The 17,999-nt window shown below is 38.8% G+C and overlaps 1 protein-coding gene across 1 annotated transcript; it reads right to left on the bottom strand.

Moving 5' to 3' along the window:
- Positions 1-1,500: 1,500 nt before the first annotated feature.
- kif4 (kinesin family member 4) lies at positions 1,501-16,709 on the bottom strand. The gene is made up of 31 exons (XM_028030624.1): positions 16,506-16,709; positions 15,108-15,252; positions 14,918-15,032; positions 14,574-14,764; positions 14,262-14,351; positions 13,982-14,148; positions 12,901-12,995; positions 12,478-12,597; positions 12,027-12,202; positions 11,732-11,793; positions 11,508-11,640; positions 11,307-11,365; positions 10,982-11,087; positions 10,376-10,483; positions 10,087-10,245; positions 9,907-10,010; positions 9,660-9,804; positions 8,412-8,522; positions 8,240-8,323; positions 8,042-8,155; positions 7,802-7,957; positions 7,603-7,700; positions 6,773-6,902; positions 6,526-6,696; positions 6,306-6,425; positions 6,115-6,192; positions 4,516-4,617; positions 4,165-4,332; positions 3,202-3,327; positions 2,354-2,470; positions 1,501-2,017 (listed from the first exon to the last, which is right to left on the bottom strand). The coding sequence occupies exons 2-31, from the start codon at positions 15,228-15,230 to the stop codon at positions 1,817-1,819; spliced, it is 3,729 nt and encodes a 1,242-aa protein (XP_027886425.1). The 5' UTR covers positions 15,231-15,252; positions 16,506-16,709; the 3' UTR covers positions 1,501-1,816.
- Positions 16,710-17,999: the final 1,290 nt, after the last annotated feature.

The following is a 17,999-nucleotide window of genomic DNA, read 5'->3' as shown; positions in this document are numbered from 1 at the left end:
CTTTTTTCTCTCTGAACAAAAAGTGCCCTTCTGAAATACTTGGTTTTTTTTTTAGTGCATACATTGTGACCCAATGTAGCAATTTTGGATTTAGAAGTATACACTACCAGTGACCCACATTTTTGTAAGTTTGCCTGACAATACCATTGGATGCTAATGTTACAACTTCACTTGTCTCATTTTTGTCTAAGCAGAGCGAAAAACAGCAAACCGTTCCCTGCTGCGACATTATTAAGCATCGGCATCAAACAGAAATTAATGATTTAAAATGGGTGTACATGATGCTCCCAAATTCTCTCGCCACTACAGCTGTTAATTTGTGGCAAAAAGACAAAAAGGTGTTAGATCTTTGCGCTGAAACGTTGAGCTTCACCCAGCTGGGTTAGGGTTACTGTGACCTCTCTCGCCCTCTGCTGGTGGCAGCAAACATTGCAGACAGAGAGAGGCGTACCGGACCTGCTTTCAGTTACCATTATGCATTCAAAATGAGACAAACAATATTGTTAAACAACACATTTCCAGATCCATATGGAGCAACAGTAGAAAACTGAACTCAGCATGGCCATAGATGTGCATTCTGAGACAAGTGTCAATAATGGTGGAAGTTAAATAAAACAAACATTTAAATATTTACCCACAACCGAACACATTGGTTAAAATTTCTACATAATTATTAAAGTAAATAACTGCATTAATAAGCATACTCTGTATGCATTGGCAGCAAATGTCTCTAAAGTGATATGTGAAGTGGGGATGCGTATGTTTATGAGAATCTTCCTCCATTCCTCCAACAGAACATTTGCAAGGTCAGACACTGATGTTGGCTGAGAAAACCCGACTAGCACTCTCCCCTCCAATTCATCCCGAATGTTTAACATTTTTGGGTTGAAAACAGAAAACTTTGAAAAGTCAAAGTCCATTTGGTGTTAGCCTTACAGTGCTAGCAACTTGTAGCTAATGTTTTTAGAGGCTAGGAAATTCACCATCATGCAACTGAATCAAGTATCAAGTGTGACGGAAGAAACCACAACAGGTTTGTAAATATTACAATTTTATTCATTCTAAAATGATGTTATTCCACAGATAGGTGATGAGATGAATGGTTTCAAGTAAAAGTGACGCTGAGCTTCAAGGTCCGCCAGGAGACGAAGTCAAAGAAATGACCAATGTGAAGTCCAGAAAATTAAAACACAAAACTTCTAGAAAATTGGACATCTAAAAGTGTTAGTGGAAGATGAATAAACTTGCCTAATAACGAAACAAAAATACATCTTAATTTTGTGCAAGCTTAATGTGAAAGAACTGGATTAATTAATGTAGTCAACTGTAAGAAATGGTGATTTTGAAAACGGATTCCAATGCAAAACGTCTCTGGAACAGCAGAAAAACTGGACATGAAATTACAATTTGGATAAATAAAAATATTCTTCATCAATGCTTAGAAATTTAATATTTTTGGAACAATAAAAAAGGGGAAGAAAAGTCATCTTTGTTCAAATCTAGATTTGATTTTAAGACTTTATTCAGCTCTGATACTAAAAGCACATACAAGGCGATGAGTGGCAACGGATTTTTTTTTAACGCCAGTGAAGGAAAAGACAATGAAAGTTCTGTGCAGGAGTTCTTGATCAGCAAGAATTCCAGTCGGTGGTTCAAAACTATTTAACGTCCATTAGTTTCTCTCTATGAACAGAAGAGTTTAAATCTACAGCTACTTCCACGGTACAGTAGAGGACATAAAAATAGACAAAAGATACAGCAAAAACAAACACTGACAACTACATGAAGAAAAAAACAACAACCGACGTTATTAGGATTAGGATTCCTCTCTAATGGGAGTGCAGCCAGAGAAGAAACTGTTCTGGAAGCTGGTCAGGAGTCGCTTCTTCTTCTTGAGGAAGCTGACCGTCGTTCTGTCCTCGTTATCCTCTTCCTCGCCTTCCTCCTCCTCTGTCAAGGCGGGTTTTCTTAGCAACTTCAGCTCAACTTGGCCCATGTCTCCAATTTCCTTCAGCACCTACAAAGTGGGTTTTTTTTATATAAAGTTCGTTAGGAATAAAAAACATTCACAGCATTGAACAGATTAGTTTGTGTGAAGTTAAATGACCTTCCTACTCAAATTAAATGCTTAAACACAATATAAGTAATCATTTGACTTTCTGTAGAGTCTTGTCAAAGTGTATTACAAAACTGTGCAGAAAAAATATCGAGCACTTTATACCGAATCAAGTTCCGTGCAAATCTCAAAAACATCTCATCGAAGTTTAAACATTTTGAAGGATTTCAAGCACATGCATGAACAGAGTTTCTGTTTGCGACTCCGGGAAAATGCTGTGCCCGTGTCCATCGTTACCTTTTTAGTTGGGGTGCAAGATGGAGGCTTGAAGAAGGTGGCGTTGTCGGGGCTGTCGCAGGACGGGTCCTGCAGGGACACAGAGTCTCTAGAAGCGCCGTCTGCGATGCTTCCGTCCTGAAACGGAGATCAGAGGTCATCGTTTTTCATCGTTAGAAAGGTATTTGATTTTAGGTTTGTTTATTTGGGACTGATCAAAATGAAGCGGTTCTGCTGCAAGGTAAACAAATAAAAAGCTGTGCAGCATTGTCACTTGTTCCATTATTAAATCTATTACTGTATTACTAACACAGATGTGTTTCAATGCATTTCCTGTTTTCCTGAAAATGTGAAATCTTTCCTGTATGCTTGGTTTTTGGGGTGCAACATAAAGAGCACTTTCTTCAAATCAAATGAAACTTGTGTCAAACGTTTGTGCAGCAAAAAAATTTTGTATGTGCCGCCATCATTTTAAAAATAATAATAATAAATATTTCCACAGGTCAAAAATCAACCAGTTTCCGTCCCCACGTTTACAAAATTAAACACATTGACTGTGCTACAAAGTTTTTAGCTGCACAAACATGCAGGAAAAAAAAAATCATTTAGGTTGAACTCTGGAAAAGTTTTGGTTTTAAATGCTAAAACTTATGACGGCACAAATGAAAATTTTTGCCACACAAACCAGCAAAAACGTAGCACGGTTGATTGTGTTTTATTAGTTAATAGTGTTAATATGGATAAGCTGGTTGACCTTAGAAGACCTCTGGAAAAACTTGCCTTTAAAACAATGGCGGCACAAACAATGTTTGACACCATTTTCATTCAACTTGAGGTCACAGTTGGACTCTGGAGTGGCAGGAACTCACCGCGGCCGCCGCCTGGCTGTCCAGGTTTCGACACTTCTCGTGATCACACTGGCAGTTCTCGCCGCACGTCATCTTCCCTTTGCGACACCTGCACTGCTTGTTGCTGCAGCGACCTTTGCACGCACACTGAACAAAGGCACAGAATTTGGCGTTAACGCTTTTCTGACTCAGAGCTCAACTTTAGGAACTACCGGACTGGTTTATTGGATTAAAGCAGTGCTAGGCGAGAGCTGGTGTGCTTTCTTTCTGGTTTATTGATGAAGGTTGCAAGCCTGAGTTGTAGTCCACAGAAAGGTTCCATCATATGAAGAAATGATGTCATAAACCCAGGATTTCTATCAATTCCACTGAGTTCAATGTAAGAATTTTTAAAGGTTTCAATTTAAGACCTGAGCAAATCATAAAAACACCTTTGCTAACTTAATAGCCAACACAGTTAATAATTATGTGAAATCAGATAATGAAAGGAACTGCAAAGAAGCTGCAAAAAGCCAGGAGCAGAACTCTGCCCACAGGCGTGAATGTTTGGTATTCTGAACCTGACACATTTCAAGAAAAGTGGGAGCAGGAGGAGCTAAAAGCCACAAAAACATGGAAATTTCCCTTTTCATTAAACTAAATGTGTGTCATATTAAAATGGAAAGTAAACTCATCAAAATATTTGGTGGATGGGAGCAAATCAAGTTGTGATGTGGCAACTAATTTAGTTACAATAAAAAGAGAAATAAGCCAACAGAAATTAGGCATAAGATTAAAATCTAAATTCTAACCGTTTTTACATATTTATCCAGATATGGACACACTGCTACTGACACTTTTCATTTCTTTCTCTTTTTTTTGCATTTAGCAGAATTTTGAGAAGCTCATTTTTAAAAAAAGTAAGTATCTTGGTTTTCATTTTTATTTAGCGTTTCCCACATCGTGAATCCCGTCTCTGTTTTGGAGAACTCAGGTTGGTCTTACCCCGGTTAGTTTGGGTTTCTTGGAGGCCCTCGGTCCCTTCTCGGCATTCTCGGGAAGCCACTCGTCCACTTCGTCCTCGTTCTCTTCCTCGCTGGGGGACAGCAGCTCCGTCACGTTGATGGTCGTGTTCAGAGCTGCCTTAGCGGTGGTGAGCCTCTTCTGTTTGGGCTTTCGGGAGAACATAAAGTAAACAGAATCAAATTGGGATTACAAGTTGTGAGTCTAAACATTGAGCCAGCTGCAGTCATGAGGCAAGATGCCGGAATATCTGGGAACTCAGGTGGGGCTGGGAAAACTTCAAAATGGCAAAAACATCTTAAAAAAAAAAACAACTTACAAACAAAAACTTACTTTTGGAGGAACGTACTCGAATGAGTCGTTTAGGCTCATTTCATTCTTGATGGCAGGTGCAAGAACTTTCTTCTCACTTGCCAAGTGGAGCAACGAGAGTTTCTATGGTGGGAAAAAAAAAGTTTTTTAAAGCCTCGTTAGATTAGGGGGGGAACAACTCCTGCTAGCTGCCTTTGGGATTTCATCCCCGTTCAGCTCGCTGCCTGTCACGCTTTCACGAAATCCATTTCACCTCAGGCAACAAAAGTAATAAAGCCACCTTGTTTTCTTTTTAATAGATTATTTTACTGTACATTTCCTCAATATAATTTAGATTTGTCAAATTATCTTTTTGGCTTAAGACACAACATGCAAAACTACAAATGCAAGAACACATGAAACATCTGCAATTATCAACTCGTATGGACAAATGTGAGTTTTCACCAACTTTTACTATTTTCTTTATTATGTTTCATTATTAAAACATCATCACTGACATTTCAGATGTAGCCAGAAGGGTTTCTAACCCAAGCAGATGATTTCTCTCAATCATTTTAAAATCAAAATACATCAAAGTTTGTCATATTTTTTTTCCCCAAACAGTAAAAATCCAAAGCGCAGAGCAACCATTTCCAAAGTGAAAGTGAACAAGTCCAGGCTTTCTAGGTTTACCCTAGACCCACCATGATAAGTGCAAAAAAGCTAGCTAGCTAGCAAGGGCAAGCTAGCAGCTAGTTAGCGGTAGCCTCAACTGCCTGTAGTCACGGAGCGTAATGAAGATGTCTGCGTGCGACAGAAAAGTCCCACGAGAAAAATAAACTAAGTAGAATATACGGGACAAAATAGTTTTACCACCACAAAATTCAAGACCTGCAATTAATGTATTTAAGGCTGATTTACCTTTTTATAATGATTTCAAGACATTTTTAAGACCTTAAATTAGATGCATTCATTTAAGACTTTTTAAGAATGTGCGACCACCCTATATAATATTTTGAAAGTTAATTTATCATTTCAGAAATGGCCCATTAATGAATAATAAATAAAGGTAGTTCTTTACTTTCTGTTTAATTTATTTACAAGTTAGTAAAAAGGTGTCAAATATAAATGAGATTGATTAATATTTTAAAACAATATTATTATTTCAGTTGATTAGTTTCCACCTTTAACAAATGTGTCAAAATCTCTGATTGATAAGAAATTAGCCAAGACGAAACCAAGTAAAACTAAAATGTTTAGATCATCATGAAAAAGCTCAATACTGTTAATTGACACTCATATTATAGAAATTCATTACACATAATAAAGGCTTGAAATATTTCAAGAATTTATTTCTTGTTATTCTGATTATTATGGCTTACAGATGATAAAATGTCTCAAAACGTTTAAATATTGTGAAAGTTATACCACCTTCATGAAAGGTTGAGTGGAAGGAAAAAGTGTGGCATTTCCTTCTCATTGGTCAATGAGAAGGAAATAATTCAGGCTTTAGATCCACTTTAATTGATTTTCTCTAGCAATCCGAGTATAAAAGTGAAATTATTTTAAAATAATCTAATGTAGTATCAATCTACTGTACAAACTTTAAAAAAAAAAAAAAAAAAGGATTAGGGATGTTACCTCTCTGTACTGCTCGTTCTGCTCCATTAGTTTCTGGTTCTGTTCGCTTAATGTTCGTAACTTTGCGAGCTCTTCCTCCTAAAAACAATACAAACTTAAATACTTCATCAGAAGACACTTGCGAAACATTTAAAAAATGTAAAACAATAAAATAAAATAAATAACAGACATTAGATGTTGAATAAACAAACCTGGACTTTGAGGCGCTGGAGAAGCTCTCTCTCCTTTGAGCTCGTCTCCTCTTCCTGCTTCGCTTCTTCCGACTCCTCGCATATGGGTTTGTTCTGCAGCTGGTTGAGGAGGTAAAGAACCTGCAGAGAAAACAAACAGAAAGGGTTCGACGGACAGCGCTGGGAAAAATGCTCCTGTCTGAGGAGTTGTTTTTTATTTTTCCCCTCACAGATGCATCACCTTCTCTTGGTGCCTCTGCTCCAGTTCCACCAGCTGCTGCTGATGCTCCATGTCCATGGTGCACATCACGTTCCGCTCATCGGCCAGCATCTTTCTTAAATCCTGGGCGTTTCCTTTCTCCTGTTTCAGCTCGCTCTCCAGCTTGGAGTAGGCCGCTTTAGCCGACACCAGCTGGGAATGAAAGTTGTCGGTGAAGTTTGTGTGTGAAATGCATTCAAGTTTAATTAGCTTTATTTTTAGTTTTTACCTCGGCCATTAGAACCCGAACCGCACTCTTTGCGTCCACTATGCTGGTGAGGCCGTCGACTCGTTGTTTTAAACGCCCCTCGCCGTCGGCGACGAGGACTTTCTGCTGGAGGTCAGCGATCTGAGCGTTTCTGTGAGGAATCAAACCATTTAGCACATCTTATCACATTGTTTTATAACATTGTTTTGCTGCCAATATCAGATGTTCACAAGTTATTTCTTGCAAGTCCAAGTCAAGTCTCAGTCGCACAACAGTCATATTTCTGCCGTTTTATGGTTTGCATAAAACACTGCATTGTGATGCCTAAGAAATGACTATTAGCTTAAAATCTTCTTATAAACATCAACTTATTAGTGGATGCAGCAGTAAGCGTCTGCTATATTTTACTCAGAAAAGGAAAATGAGGGCTGTGAAGTAAAAATAAAAACCCTGCCTTTTGCTAGCGATATATGAATAAAAACTAAATCAAACTTAAAGACAATTTCAATTTAACAACAATTCCAACATGAATAGCTCTACAGTAACAACTTTTGTTTCTTAATGTAATCTGGTGTTACTACAAACTTGATTTTGAACGGTGGCGCCGCCATGTTTGTGATAGTTAGCATGCAGTATTTGTGTCACTTAGCGCTACGTTAGCACTAGGTAAAGAGAAATTAATAACCCAAAGCAGGCAGGCCATTAGCCAGATAAGAGATTATAAACAAAGCATTAAAAAACCCATTAAAAATAAAGTCATGTTCATAAGTTTTAAAACTGCGAGTCGAGTCTGAAGTATATGTGATTTAAGTGCTATTGCACACTGGCTGTAAGTGGACGGTTTTATTTACCTCAGGCCCATTTCTGTCTCCAGGTTCTCTACCTGCTTGGACAGCGGGGTCTCCAGCGCCCCGTGGGTCTCCAACTCGGAGATGATCAGAGTCCGACGCTGCATTAAAATATCCCACAAAACAAAGGAGTCAAGATCTTTCCTTTTTCCTGGATTTCTTTTACATTTTTAGGCACTCCAGCACAAATGTCTCCACCTACTCTGATTTTAGGAGCAGGTCTCTCCCCGGCCTCTATCTGCTGTTTGAGGTTGTTGATCTCCTGAGCCAGGACCTTCCTGTCGTCCAGCAGGTCGTTGAGGTGGCGGCGCGCCTCCTCCGTGCTCACCATCACCTCCACCTCGTTCAGCAGCCACGTCTGACGCAGGGAGAGCCGCAACTTTAAGTCAAACTCTTTCATAAATAAGTGTTTATTTAGTGAAACAGAAACCTGGTCAGCTACCTTGACTCTCGCAGCAGCTCCCTCCAGGCCTCGGTTATGGCCATCTTTGCGTTTCTCTGCAGCTTCGCTTCTCTTCAGCAAGGCATCTTTCAGTCTTTTGTTAGCAGCTGCTGCCTGTGACGAAATGACAAGTGGGCTAATGTGCTGTGGAGCAGCACAACAAAAGTAAGCAACAGAACAACAGGAGAAGAAACCAACCTCCTCAGTTTTACGCCGCAGGACGTTGGCTTGTTTCTGGAAATCTCTCTCCAGTTTAAGCAGCTCGTACTGCCGTTTACGATCCTGTAACACGATTGTGGAATAAAAAGCAAACATATGAGGGTGGCCTCTTCTCTCCAGCTTTTCAAAATGACTTTCATTTGTTCCAGACCTTCTCCTTCAGCTGCAGGACCTCCCTGTCCTTCTTGTTCTTCCACTGCCTGTGTTTCTCAGCATCTTCTCTCATCTGCTTCATCAGCTGTATTCGCTGCGACTTCATAGCCTGGAAGAGAAAACACCAGGTTATTTCAGTTTGTGATCATGTAACTTCAATGTAATAAGTTCAGCTTTCCCCTCAGAAAACCTGATAAGGCCATCATTAAAAGTTGACAGGAAATAAATATAAATTATTTGAACTTCAAATAAATCCTTAAGTAATGAGCCATTGGACCTTAAAACTCACATTTAAAAGCAAATAAATTAAAAGAAATTATAACAGATATTTACAATAAGTATTTGTAAGCTTAACTAAGTATCCTGGGAGTTCAAAATTTGGGTATTTATTGTATTAAATTATCTTCTACTTTGCTAAATCCTATGGTTTGGTGCAATATTTTCATTTCCTGGTTGTGATTGGTTACTAATCCAAGCCTAACCAAAATTTGCAAGGTACACTCCGACTGGATGAAAATGACGCTTAAACTTTGTGACATTTAAAGCACGTGTCAGATCATGTATTAAGCAGAAGACATAAATGCACGCCATTTACGTCTTTACTTCACAGCCCTCATTTGTTCACTGAGCGTTCAACGTAAAAAAATTTTTTTTAAAAACGCGACTATCCACCTTATTCCTGGGAGGCTTACTGGGGAAGTAAGACCCATAGTCGTTTCCCCAGTAAGCCTCCCTGGAATAAGGTGAATACCTCAGCCGTTATTGTCGCGCGTGAGTCGAGGGTTTTATACTTGACGCCCACTTTGGTACAGCTCAAGCCGCCATACTACCGAGGCCAACGTGCGGTGGCGAGGACGACACGTTCGCAACTGCGCAGACCAGTTTGCTATTGCGGTTTCTGTTGTATAAAAAAAATATTTAGGGCCGTCACGCGGCTTGGTACAGTCGTATACGCGGCTGTACCGAGTCCGGCTCCCGTCCTCGGTTCTTTTACCACAAGTCTTCCCTCCTTCCTGTCTGATAACTGTTAAATAAAACGTCACTAGTGCAAAAAAAGCTAGTGCTGGCCTGAGGGGGCAAGTGAAGTCAGACGGCAGCCAGGTTTATTATCCACTGGGGAAAACACAGAAATAACAGTAATATTTACAACCAACTACTACTTGTTTTTAATTTAAAAGTAAAGATTGGGCATCTTAAGTTTTACAGATCACTTCAAGTTAAAATATGTTTTAAAAAGACCAATTACCTGTATCTCCTGCATCAGCTTGCTGACTTTCTGAACAGAGGATTCCTTGAGTTTCAACAGCTTCGACTGATCAAGTAGCTTCTTCTTCATATCTACAAGCTGAGCTTCTAGCTCCTGTAGTCTCCTCCTCCGCTGCTCGCTGAGTCTACAATAAGTTCATGGATGTCAGAAGTCAATGGAAACATCATTTTGTACTTGTACGATTTTAAATCAGATCACTGGTACAGGGAGGATAGAGTTGTCGTACTTTGCCTGGTTGGTGTCTTTCTTGGCTGACTGAAGAGCCAAAACCAGTTCCTCTTTTTCCTTTTGCAGAGAATCGACGGCCGACTGCATAGTTTGGACGTTTCTCTGGGGAACAAGTTGATCTGAATGAATGACCTGGACAAACTAACACTGAGCTCTTTTGCTCTTCTTGTCGTCTTACGTGGTGCTCTGACTGCATGGGCTCCAGCTGGCTGTCGTTCTCGCACATTTTCCTCACGTAAGCTTCCTTCAAACTCAACACGTTGTTCAGCTCTATGAGCTCTTTGGAGAGCTGGGCTTGTCTCAGAGCATGGTTGGCTGTGAAAGCCTCCGGGGAATCCTTTGCAGACGCGGGGGGAAAAAAACAAACAAACACAAAAAACGTTAGAAAGCGTATATGTGTTGTTTAAAACAATTTCATGCTTTCACAACAAACCATCTAAAGTCATCTAATTGCACAGAAACCGTACTGATGCAGACTGCTCAGGTGGATTTTTGCTGCTGCCCGCTGCCCCCTCTGGTACTTCCTCTCTCGCAGACATGGCGTCAATGGAGGCAGATATGCAGACGCTCTCGTTCTTACAAAGCAAACACATAGCAAAGCAAAAACGGAACAATGAACACCTGTAGTGTCAGCCAAGACAATTACATTCACTATAACAGAGGTGTGGGGCGACAATTCTGATAGACAAAATTGTTTTTCGTTAACGATGACAACATTTTATCGTTGACAATAATGATCATTTTAAAAAAAGACATGGCAAAACTATATGATGACTAAAACGAAACGAAAATGTTAGTATGTAACTAAATGTATGGCAAAGAGAATATTTTTTGGCTCTTTTGGAAGTAAAGACTTTGTCGACTAAAAACAATCACGTAGAAACGACTAAAACTAAGACGCATTTTTGAGAGAGAGAGAAAAAAACTAAGACTAAAACTAAAATGGCTGCCAAAAGCAACAATGCTTTCACACTGCGTTTATCAAATTCATAGATGGACATTTTCCCCATCACATCAACTGCAGCAGCTGCAAAAGCTGTTTGCTTCATTCCAATGAAAGCTGGTTCATTTACCTTGAGCTCCAAGATGAGCTCTTGTAAGTTCTTCATCACCTCCACATTTTCCTTTAACTCCTGGTCCTCCAGTGACTGCAGCACTTTCTGAAGGTCGACAGCACAGCTGAAAGAAATAAAGAGTTTAAAACCGTTGAACTTAAAAGGGCATATTTAGTAGGACACTAATAATTGGTTTAAAAACAAGAAGCAAACTTGATGAAGCAACCTATGTGTTTTTTTTTTAGAAAGTTATTAGTGAAGTCTTTATATTTTGAAATGTTTATTTTTCCCATATTTATCCAGAACAGGAAACAACTGCAATCAGACCATTTTGAAAACTTACGCTGCATGGCGCTGAAGCTGCTCCAGTTTGCTTTGCAGTTTCTCATTAGTTTGTTCGGTCTGAAAACGAAAGAAAACAGTCGACAGTGAAGTTGAGAACCTAAAATGTTTACTTTAGTTTGGAATAAACCAATAATCCCCTCTATTGATCCACTTGAAACTTCATAAATATCATTTCGGAGATAATTCTGGTCCCACTTACCATGATGATCTTCTCAAACATGAGGGCTGTCCGTCCCACCGCCTCGCTCAGCTCTCGGCACAGCTTGCTGTTCTCGTCCTGCAGAGTGCGGTTCTTCTCCAGCAGCTTGCCCACGTCCTCAGCTGAACTGGGCCTGGAACAGAGAGCCGTGACCAACACGTCGCGCGTGTTTTTCTGACTGGATTTATTAACTCATCCTCCCGGTTTGACCCCCGACCTCTTACCCGGAGAGCACAGGAGCGACTCCACCTCGCGCGTGCAGAAGCATCACCTGCAGCTCTTGAACCTGGAAAGGAAAAGATTCTTTAGGCTTTCACTTGTTCACTACTTCCAGAATCAGGTTTTGCATCTTGGAAAATACAGGAAAAAAAACAAACCACAAAATAGTTACAAAGAAAGTCATGCTGCCAGAGAAATAGATTTCCAACTAAATTAGAGTAACTAGTAACAATTCTTCAAACATAACATGTATATGGAGCGTTCAGCTTCATATTGATTTATTTTTTTTTTTTTAAATACCTGCTGTTTCAGTCGGCTCATTTCTGCTGCTCTGGGGTCGACGTTAACAATGGGTTTATTCTTAATCTTGCGCGCTCTGTCGGCGTAGCGCAGCGTGTTGATGGTTTCCTCCATGTTGGAGTCTGCAGGACTGACGCATGCAATCATCAGAGTGTGGCTGTTTCCTCCGAGAGAATCTGAAGGAAAGAAACAACGCATACAAAAACTGATTTTTTTTATTTTTTATGAAAAAAGCAATTAGAGTGCATCGCATTTCTGAACTGCATTGTTTTTGGAAAACAGCCTTCATCCTTTATTAATTAAAACGCAGAAGAACCTGCATGAAATGCTTTCAGAAAACAAGTTTGGGGGGAAAAAAAAGGGATTATTTTTGTTCGAGAGAGAAAAAAAGCAGCATTTATCCCTGATCTAATGACCAGCAGGACTTTTGAACATTTAAATCAAAGCCTACCCTGCAGCAGACGGGTGAGCTTGGAGTCTCTGTAGGGAACAAAGGTGTTTTTCTTGCTTTCATCACCCAAAGCACTGATCACATTACCCAGACACAAGAGGCCGCGGTTGATGCTGATTCCTGTGGATAAAAATAAACAGCGTCACAAGACAAGTGTGCCAAGAAAAGTTGTAGTTTTAAACACTGGAAGACGCCGCATTAAATAGCATGCAAATAGTTACAATGTACTTACAATGTTTGCTCGGAGTAATAAATAAAAACAAAAGAGTGTTTTGTTTTTTTTCTAACTGCTCCAAAGCAAAAGAAAACAAAACAAAAAAACCATTTTTTTCCAATAAAACTGTAAGCTATCTGAAAACCTTTTTACAAAAATGAGTGAGAGAGATGTATAAAAATAAATAAGTAAAAAGGTATTGTGATTACCTTCTTTTAAACGGTCTCCCTCTGCTTTGGTTTTCTTCTGTCTCTCTGAACCCGCCAGATCGACAAGGTGCAGCTTTGAAACAATCGAATCCACTCTGCAACAGAAGTTTGCATAGATTGTCTTCATTGGGCTAATGTTTGCTCAAATTATTTTCTTGCTGGAAAATTATTATAAAATTTTTTTCAACAATAGTTTGAGGAGGTTGACACGTCAGAATCACAATAAACAGTAGGTGAAACATTAATTTTTGTACTGTTGAAGTTTTTGCAATTAATTGCGTGTTCGGATAAATAAAGTGTATTGTTTGTGTCGTAATGGGTGAAAAAAATGCTGATGAGAACAGAATCTGAAGTCCAAAACATATTTTATGTAGAACAATCTTGAAATCTTAAGAATTCACATTCTGTTCTATTCAATTTTGACCTTTTCTGCTCATTTTCCTTCAACATCAATCTGATATTCTGTATTTTTCGAGTGAAAAATGCAGGATATAATTAAGCTGCATGTTTTAACTAATCATGCGTGATCAGTAAATAACTTTTTTTAAAAATCTCTTTTCTGTTACCTTTTTTTAAATATTTGTGTTAATCCGAAAAAGTCCAAGTTCTGTTGTCCTCAGCTCTAAAAAGATGACTTTGAGAACCACTTGTAACTTAAATAATCAACGTTTTATTATTATTTTCTTGCTTAAAATGAATAAATCAGTCAGGATCTACATTTGTTTTCAGTTCCTGTCAATAGAGTGAAACTGTGGCGTTTTTGCTGAACGTTTTAACACTGAGTCAGGCCTAGTAGCAGATATTAAAGAAAATGTGTTTTAAAGAAAGAAAAAAAAAAATCACACTGAGTAACTGAAATTGTGTGAAAAGCTGAGTATTGAAATTTGAATACATTTAAAGAAAAGTAATCAGAATCTTTAAAGGACACGTATATGCGGATATTATTCCACTGTAGTGTTGTAATGAGAGCATATTAATAAACTGTGTGGATATTGCTGAGGAGCTATTCGTTTTTTGTTTTTGTTAAAATTACATTAAATTAAATGAAAAAAAAAAAAAAAGAGAAGTGTAAGAAGCTGACTTGTCTGATCCTCTCCGCTGCTCCAGTGTGATTGTGAAAATGGCATGGGAGCGTGAAGAGGCCGCATTCATGGCCGTGGACCCCACTGTGCGCGCAGAGTTCCCGAGTTCCAGACAACCCACCATCTCCGGGGCGGTGAACACCTGCCGTTCAGTCAGCCCAACAATCTGGGGGCAAAAATTGTGTCATTTTCAAAAGTAAAACCAGAAAAGGCTTAAAGAGCCTTAAATATACACAGTATAGCATTACTGTGACGTCTCGCTGGCTGAAATACACTCACCTTAATGCCTTCTTTAGGGTCCTCCCGAATGCTAATGGCTGGTTTATCTTTAGAGGAACACAGCAAATCTAATATGTCTTCATTATATATCTGGAAAAAAAAAAACAATTAAAAAAGCAATTACAAGATGCTTGACACAATACAAAATAAGGCTGGGGGGCGATAATCTTAGATTTTTTTTCATACCAAATCTGATTTCAATCTTTTTTTTGGTTGTTTGTTTTGTTGTTTTAAAGAAATTGTAGAATCTACAAAATACAGAATTTTCCAAAACTGAAATCTTCAAATCTAAGAATTTGGTTAACAGCCAACCTCCAGATACGATACAGCCAGACAGAATTCAGAGTCTGCTCTCTTTTCTCTCTCCTCAAAGATCCTCCGAATGACTCGGGGGATAACTCCGACCGAAGGGTCGTTTTTCTGCGCCGATGTGTACGTTCCTCCCATCGAGTAGGTTTTTCCTGACCCCGTCTGTCCGTACGCCAAAACAGTGGCATGGTAGCCTTACAGAGAAAATGTTTGGCAGAATAAAACGTTTGCTCGCCCGACTTTGTTTTCCTAAAAACTGCTAATTTAACCAGAATTTTATGCAGCTGATAGTACACTGCATTCAAAAATTAAGTGTGATAAAAATGCACATCGCCAAGCGGCCTTACCTTTGAAAAGTCCGCACAGTAACGGTGAGATGGCGGTGCCGAACACTTCCTCTTGTTCGGCAGCGGGGTCGAACACATAATCGTATGTGAATCCTTTCTCCGTGCCGACGATCACCTGAGGAAAAGACAAACACACTGTACAGAACTTCATCTTAATCCCATTATTCAAGTTTAATACAACCCGCCGCACCTGTGGCTCATCAGGAATAAACGTGAGGCAGGACTGACATCCCTCGTTGATCTCTTTGGGCACCAGCGGGCGACATCTCAAGGCGACGCGCACCGGGATCAGCTTAGCGTCTTCATTCATCATGGTGAAAGATTCCGCTCAGCAGCTTTAAGACATTTAAAGAGCAAACATGCTGAAAAACATGGATGTGACTGAAGCAGGTACAGTTTTACAGCACATTCACAAAGTGGAAAGTAGCTAACCCGATCTTAATGATGTGAAACTGAAACCGATCCGCCAAACCATTAACATCTTTTTCTGGTATAATGGACATAATTTAGTCCATGTATTCAAATCCAGAAAAAGCGAAATAATTCTTTTTTAAAAAGAACATGTATAACCATAACATCTCTAACAACATTTTACCCACAATTGAACTTTTTTTTTTTTTTTTTTTTACGCACAATATTAACCAGATGAAGCTAAAACTAGTCCATTTGAGGAGTTTTGGGTAGGACATTTTACACACAAAGAAGATTTCTCATCTTAAATACAGAATATACATGTATATTTTGTACAGTTTGTTTAATTACTGCTCTGAATATGTTGTTTTTTCAGCAAGTGGGCCTTTCTTTCCAGACTGTATACTCCAGTTAACAGTTATTTGTTTACTAAATTAATTGAAGATTATTTCAATAATTGATTAATCACAATTAATCCGACTGATTGTTTGAAATCTAATCCCTTTATTTGATCAAATGTAGAGGGGAAATGAACATTAAATCCAAGCGGTTAATTATCCAGCACAGTCTTGTGGCATAAGTTAAGTTTCTCATGTTTTACCATAAAATTACATGATATTATCAGTCGCTAGTCTTTTTGTTTTCCATCATTAATGAGGCCCACATTCTTCCTGAGCTTTAAGGATCTTGTTCACCAAAATCTCTCAGATGTGGAGATAAAGGAGAGTGGAAGACTGCGTATAAGGTTAAAATGAAGAGCTAAAAACAGCTGCAACAAGTGACTTCAAGACAACATAGTAAAAACGGTCTCTGGCCACTTCAGAATGAGCTTTTTGATCTTAATATTATATCTTTATATATCTTTTTTCTTAATATGTGATTCATGTACAAAAAAAAACCCCTGTCACAATACATTACTGCACGGTATCACTCAGCTGACTCCATGTTTTACTTTTACACGTCAATACAAAAACTAGTTAGCGGACATAAACTGTGGGGTGTGGAGGCAGAGAATGACAATTAACTCATTTATTTATTTCTTTTACATTAATGTTATCGCACTGAGTTATTAATAAAACAGGCTGGGTTGAGCTGTCTGCTAACTATATACAGTCAACGTCAGCTTGAAGTTAAACAGCTAGCTGCAGTTATTAGCAAGACGTTGCCATTAACGTACCTTTTTCAAGTTTTACCCAGGACTTAGGACGATAACTGCATTCGGTAGCTCACGTTGACAGCGGATTACTGTCACATAAGACACGATAAAGCCACCGTCCACCGTTTTAAACCCCGTTGATATTACAGAAAATTTCCCGTCACCAAAATGTAAGAAGAGATCCTGCCCGCCACTTTCAAACGCGCAGCTCCGCCTCCTTATTTTTCTTCTGCACATAACGGGAAACACACGCACCTCTCGAAAACAGCGCTACTGACCTCTACAGGGCAAAGACGAAAAATGCAGTACCACACTTAGATCATACAATTTTAACTTTTTTTGTCTTCTTTTTTTACTATTTATGGTATCATCACAACATTACAATCTGACACGTTGTTTAAATAGACTATATCAGTGTTTCTCTAACATTTCAGTCAGACATCAAAGTGGAAATTAATACATAAGTATAATGTATATACCAAAGTCATCCGGCACTGCTTCATCTGTTGAAATTATGTTATTAATTTTCTCTCAAAAGTTGAAAAAGTTCAAAGCTTGTAGATGAAAAAAATTATTAGTAAGACGCCTGAAACTTCTTTTTAGATCAGGGAAGACATTTGAGATATTTGAGAACACAACATTTACCCATTTTGATTGTTTGTAAGTTCCACAATTTTTTGAGGCAGGAAAACACTGACATTTCGCTGCTTTTTGCCATCTGTGCCAACATAGATAACCTCTAATGTATTTGAAATTTACAGTGACTTCTCAAACCTCGACTGTATTGTCCTACAAATGTTAAAACTCTGACACATTGAATATCTTTGGCATCAGAATCACATCCAAATCAAGCACCATGAAATTAATTTAAAACCTGCACTTAAGAGGATTTAGAGGAGAAAAAAGAACATAAAATGGCTGTCTTAAAATGTTTTTAACAACTGTATAGGCCTATGTATAACCACATGATGTGATTATGGTAAGTAAGATGTAAATATAAAAGAATATATTAAAAAAAATCTTTTAGAACACTGATTGTTCTCTTCACTGCAGAACATGAAAAATACTGCAAATCGGTCCGAACGTCCAGTTACTTTATTGCAAACTGACAAGAAAATGGCAACAGTTTAAGCCTGAGTGCTGCAGCGATCAAAGATAAGCTCTCACGAGGCACCATGTGACTCTGTGACTGTCAGACTGACCCTGTCCATTCAAACAATGAAATGCCCAGGATGTTAAAAAGAAACAGAAGAAGAAGGACAGAAAGAAATCCGAGTGGGCGATATGACTTCCCGGTTGATGGGAGGAGTTCCTCGTCTGTGGTGGAAAATCACCAATTACTCCCGTCCTGGGTGGAAAAGAAAGGTCACTACAGTTGGAGCCAGAGGGTAAGACAGCTGAGCTGATGACAAAGTATGCAAAGACAGACAGCTGGACGGACTGGACATCAGGAGAAGTCATTGCATGAACTCACGTTGCATTTTTCTACATCTAATTTGAATTAACAATTTCTGT

This window comes from Xiphophorus couchianus, chromosome 11 (genome assembly GCF_001444195.1).
Source record: "Xiphophorus couchianus chromosome 11, X_couchianus-1.0, whole genome shotgun sequence".
Classification (NCBI taxonomy): Eukaryota; Metazoa; Chordata; class Actinopteri; order Cyprinodontiformes; family Poeciliidae; genus Xiphophorus; species Xiphophorus couchianus.
This window is presented reverse-complemented; position numbering and strand designations above follow the sequence as displayed.

What these genes read in the sequence shown, in the direction of transcription:
- kif4 (XM_028030624.1), bottom strand. Translation starts at nt 15,230, where the DNA reads ATGATGAATGAAGACGCTAAGCTGATCCCGGTGCGCGTCGCCTTGAGA. An exon ending in GTCGCTCCTGTGCTCTCCGG is followed by an intron (nt 11,641 to 11,731) that starts GTAAGAGGTCGG and finishes TCTCTGTTCCAG; the next exon opens with GCCCAGTTCAGCTGAGGACG. An exon ending in AAAGACACCAACCAGGCAAA is followed by an intron (nt 9,805 to 9,906) that starts GTACGACAACTC and finishes AACTTATTGTAG; the next exon opens with ACTCAGCGAGCAGCGGAGGA.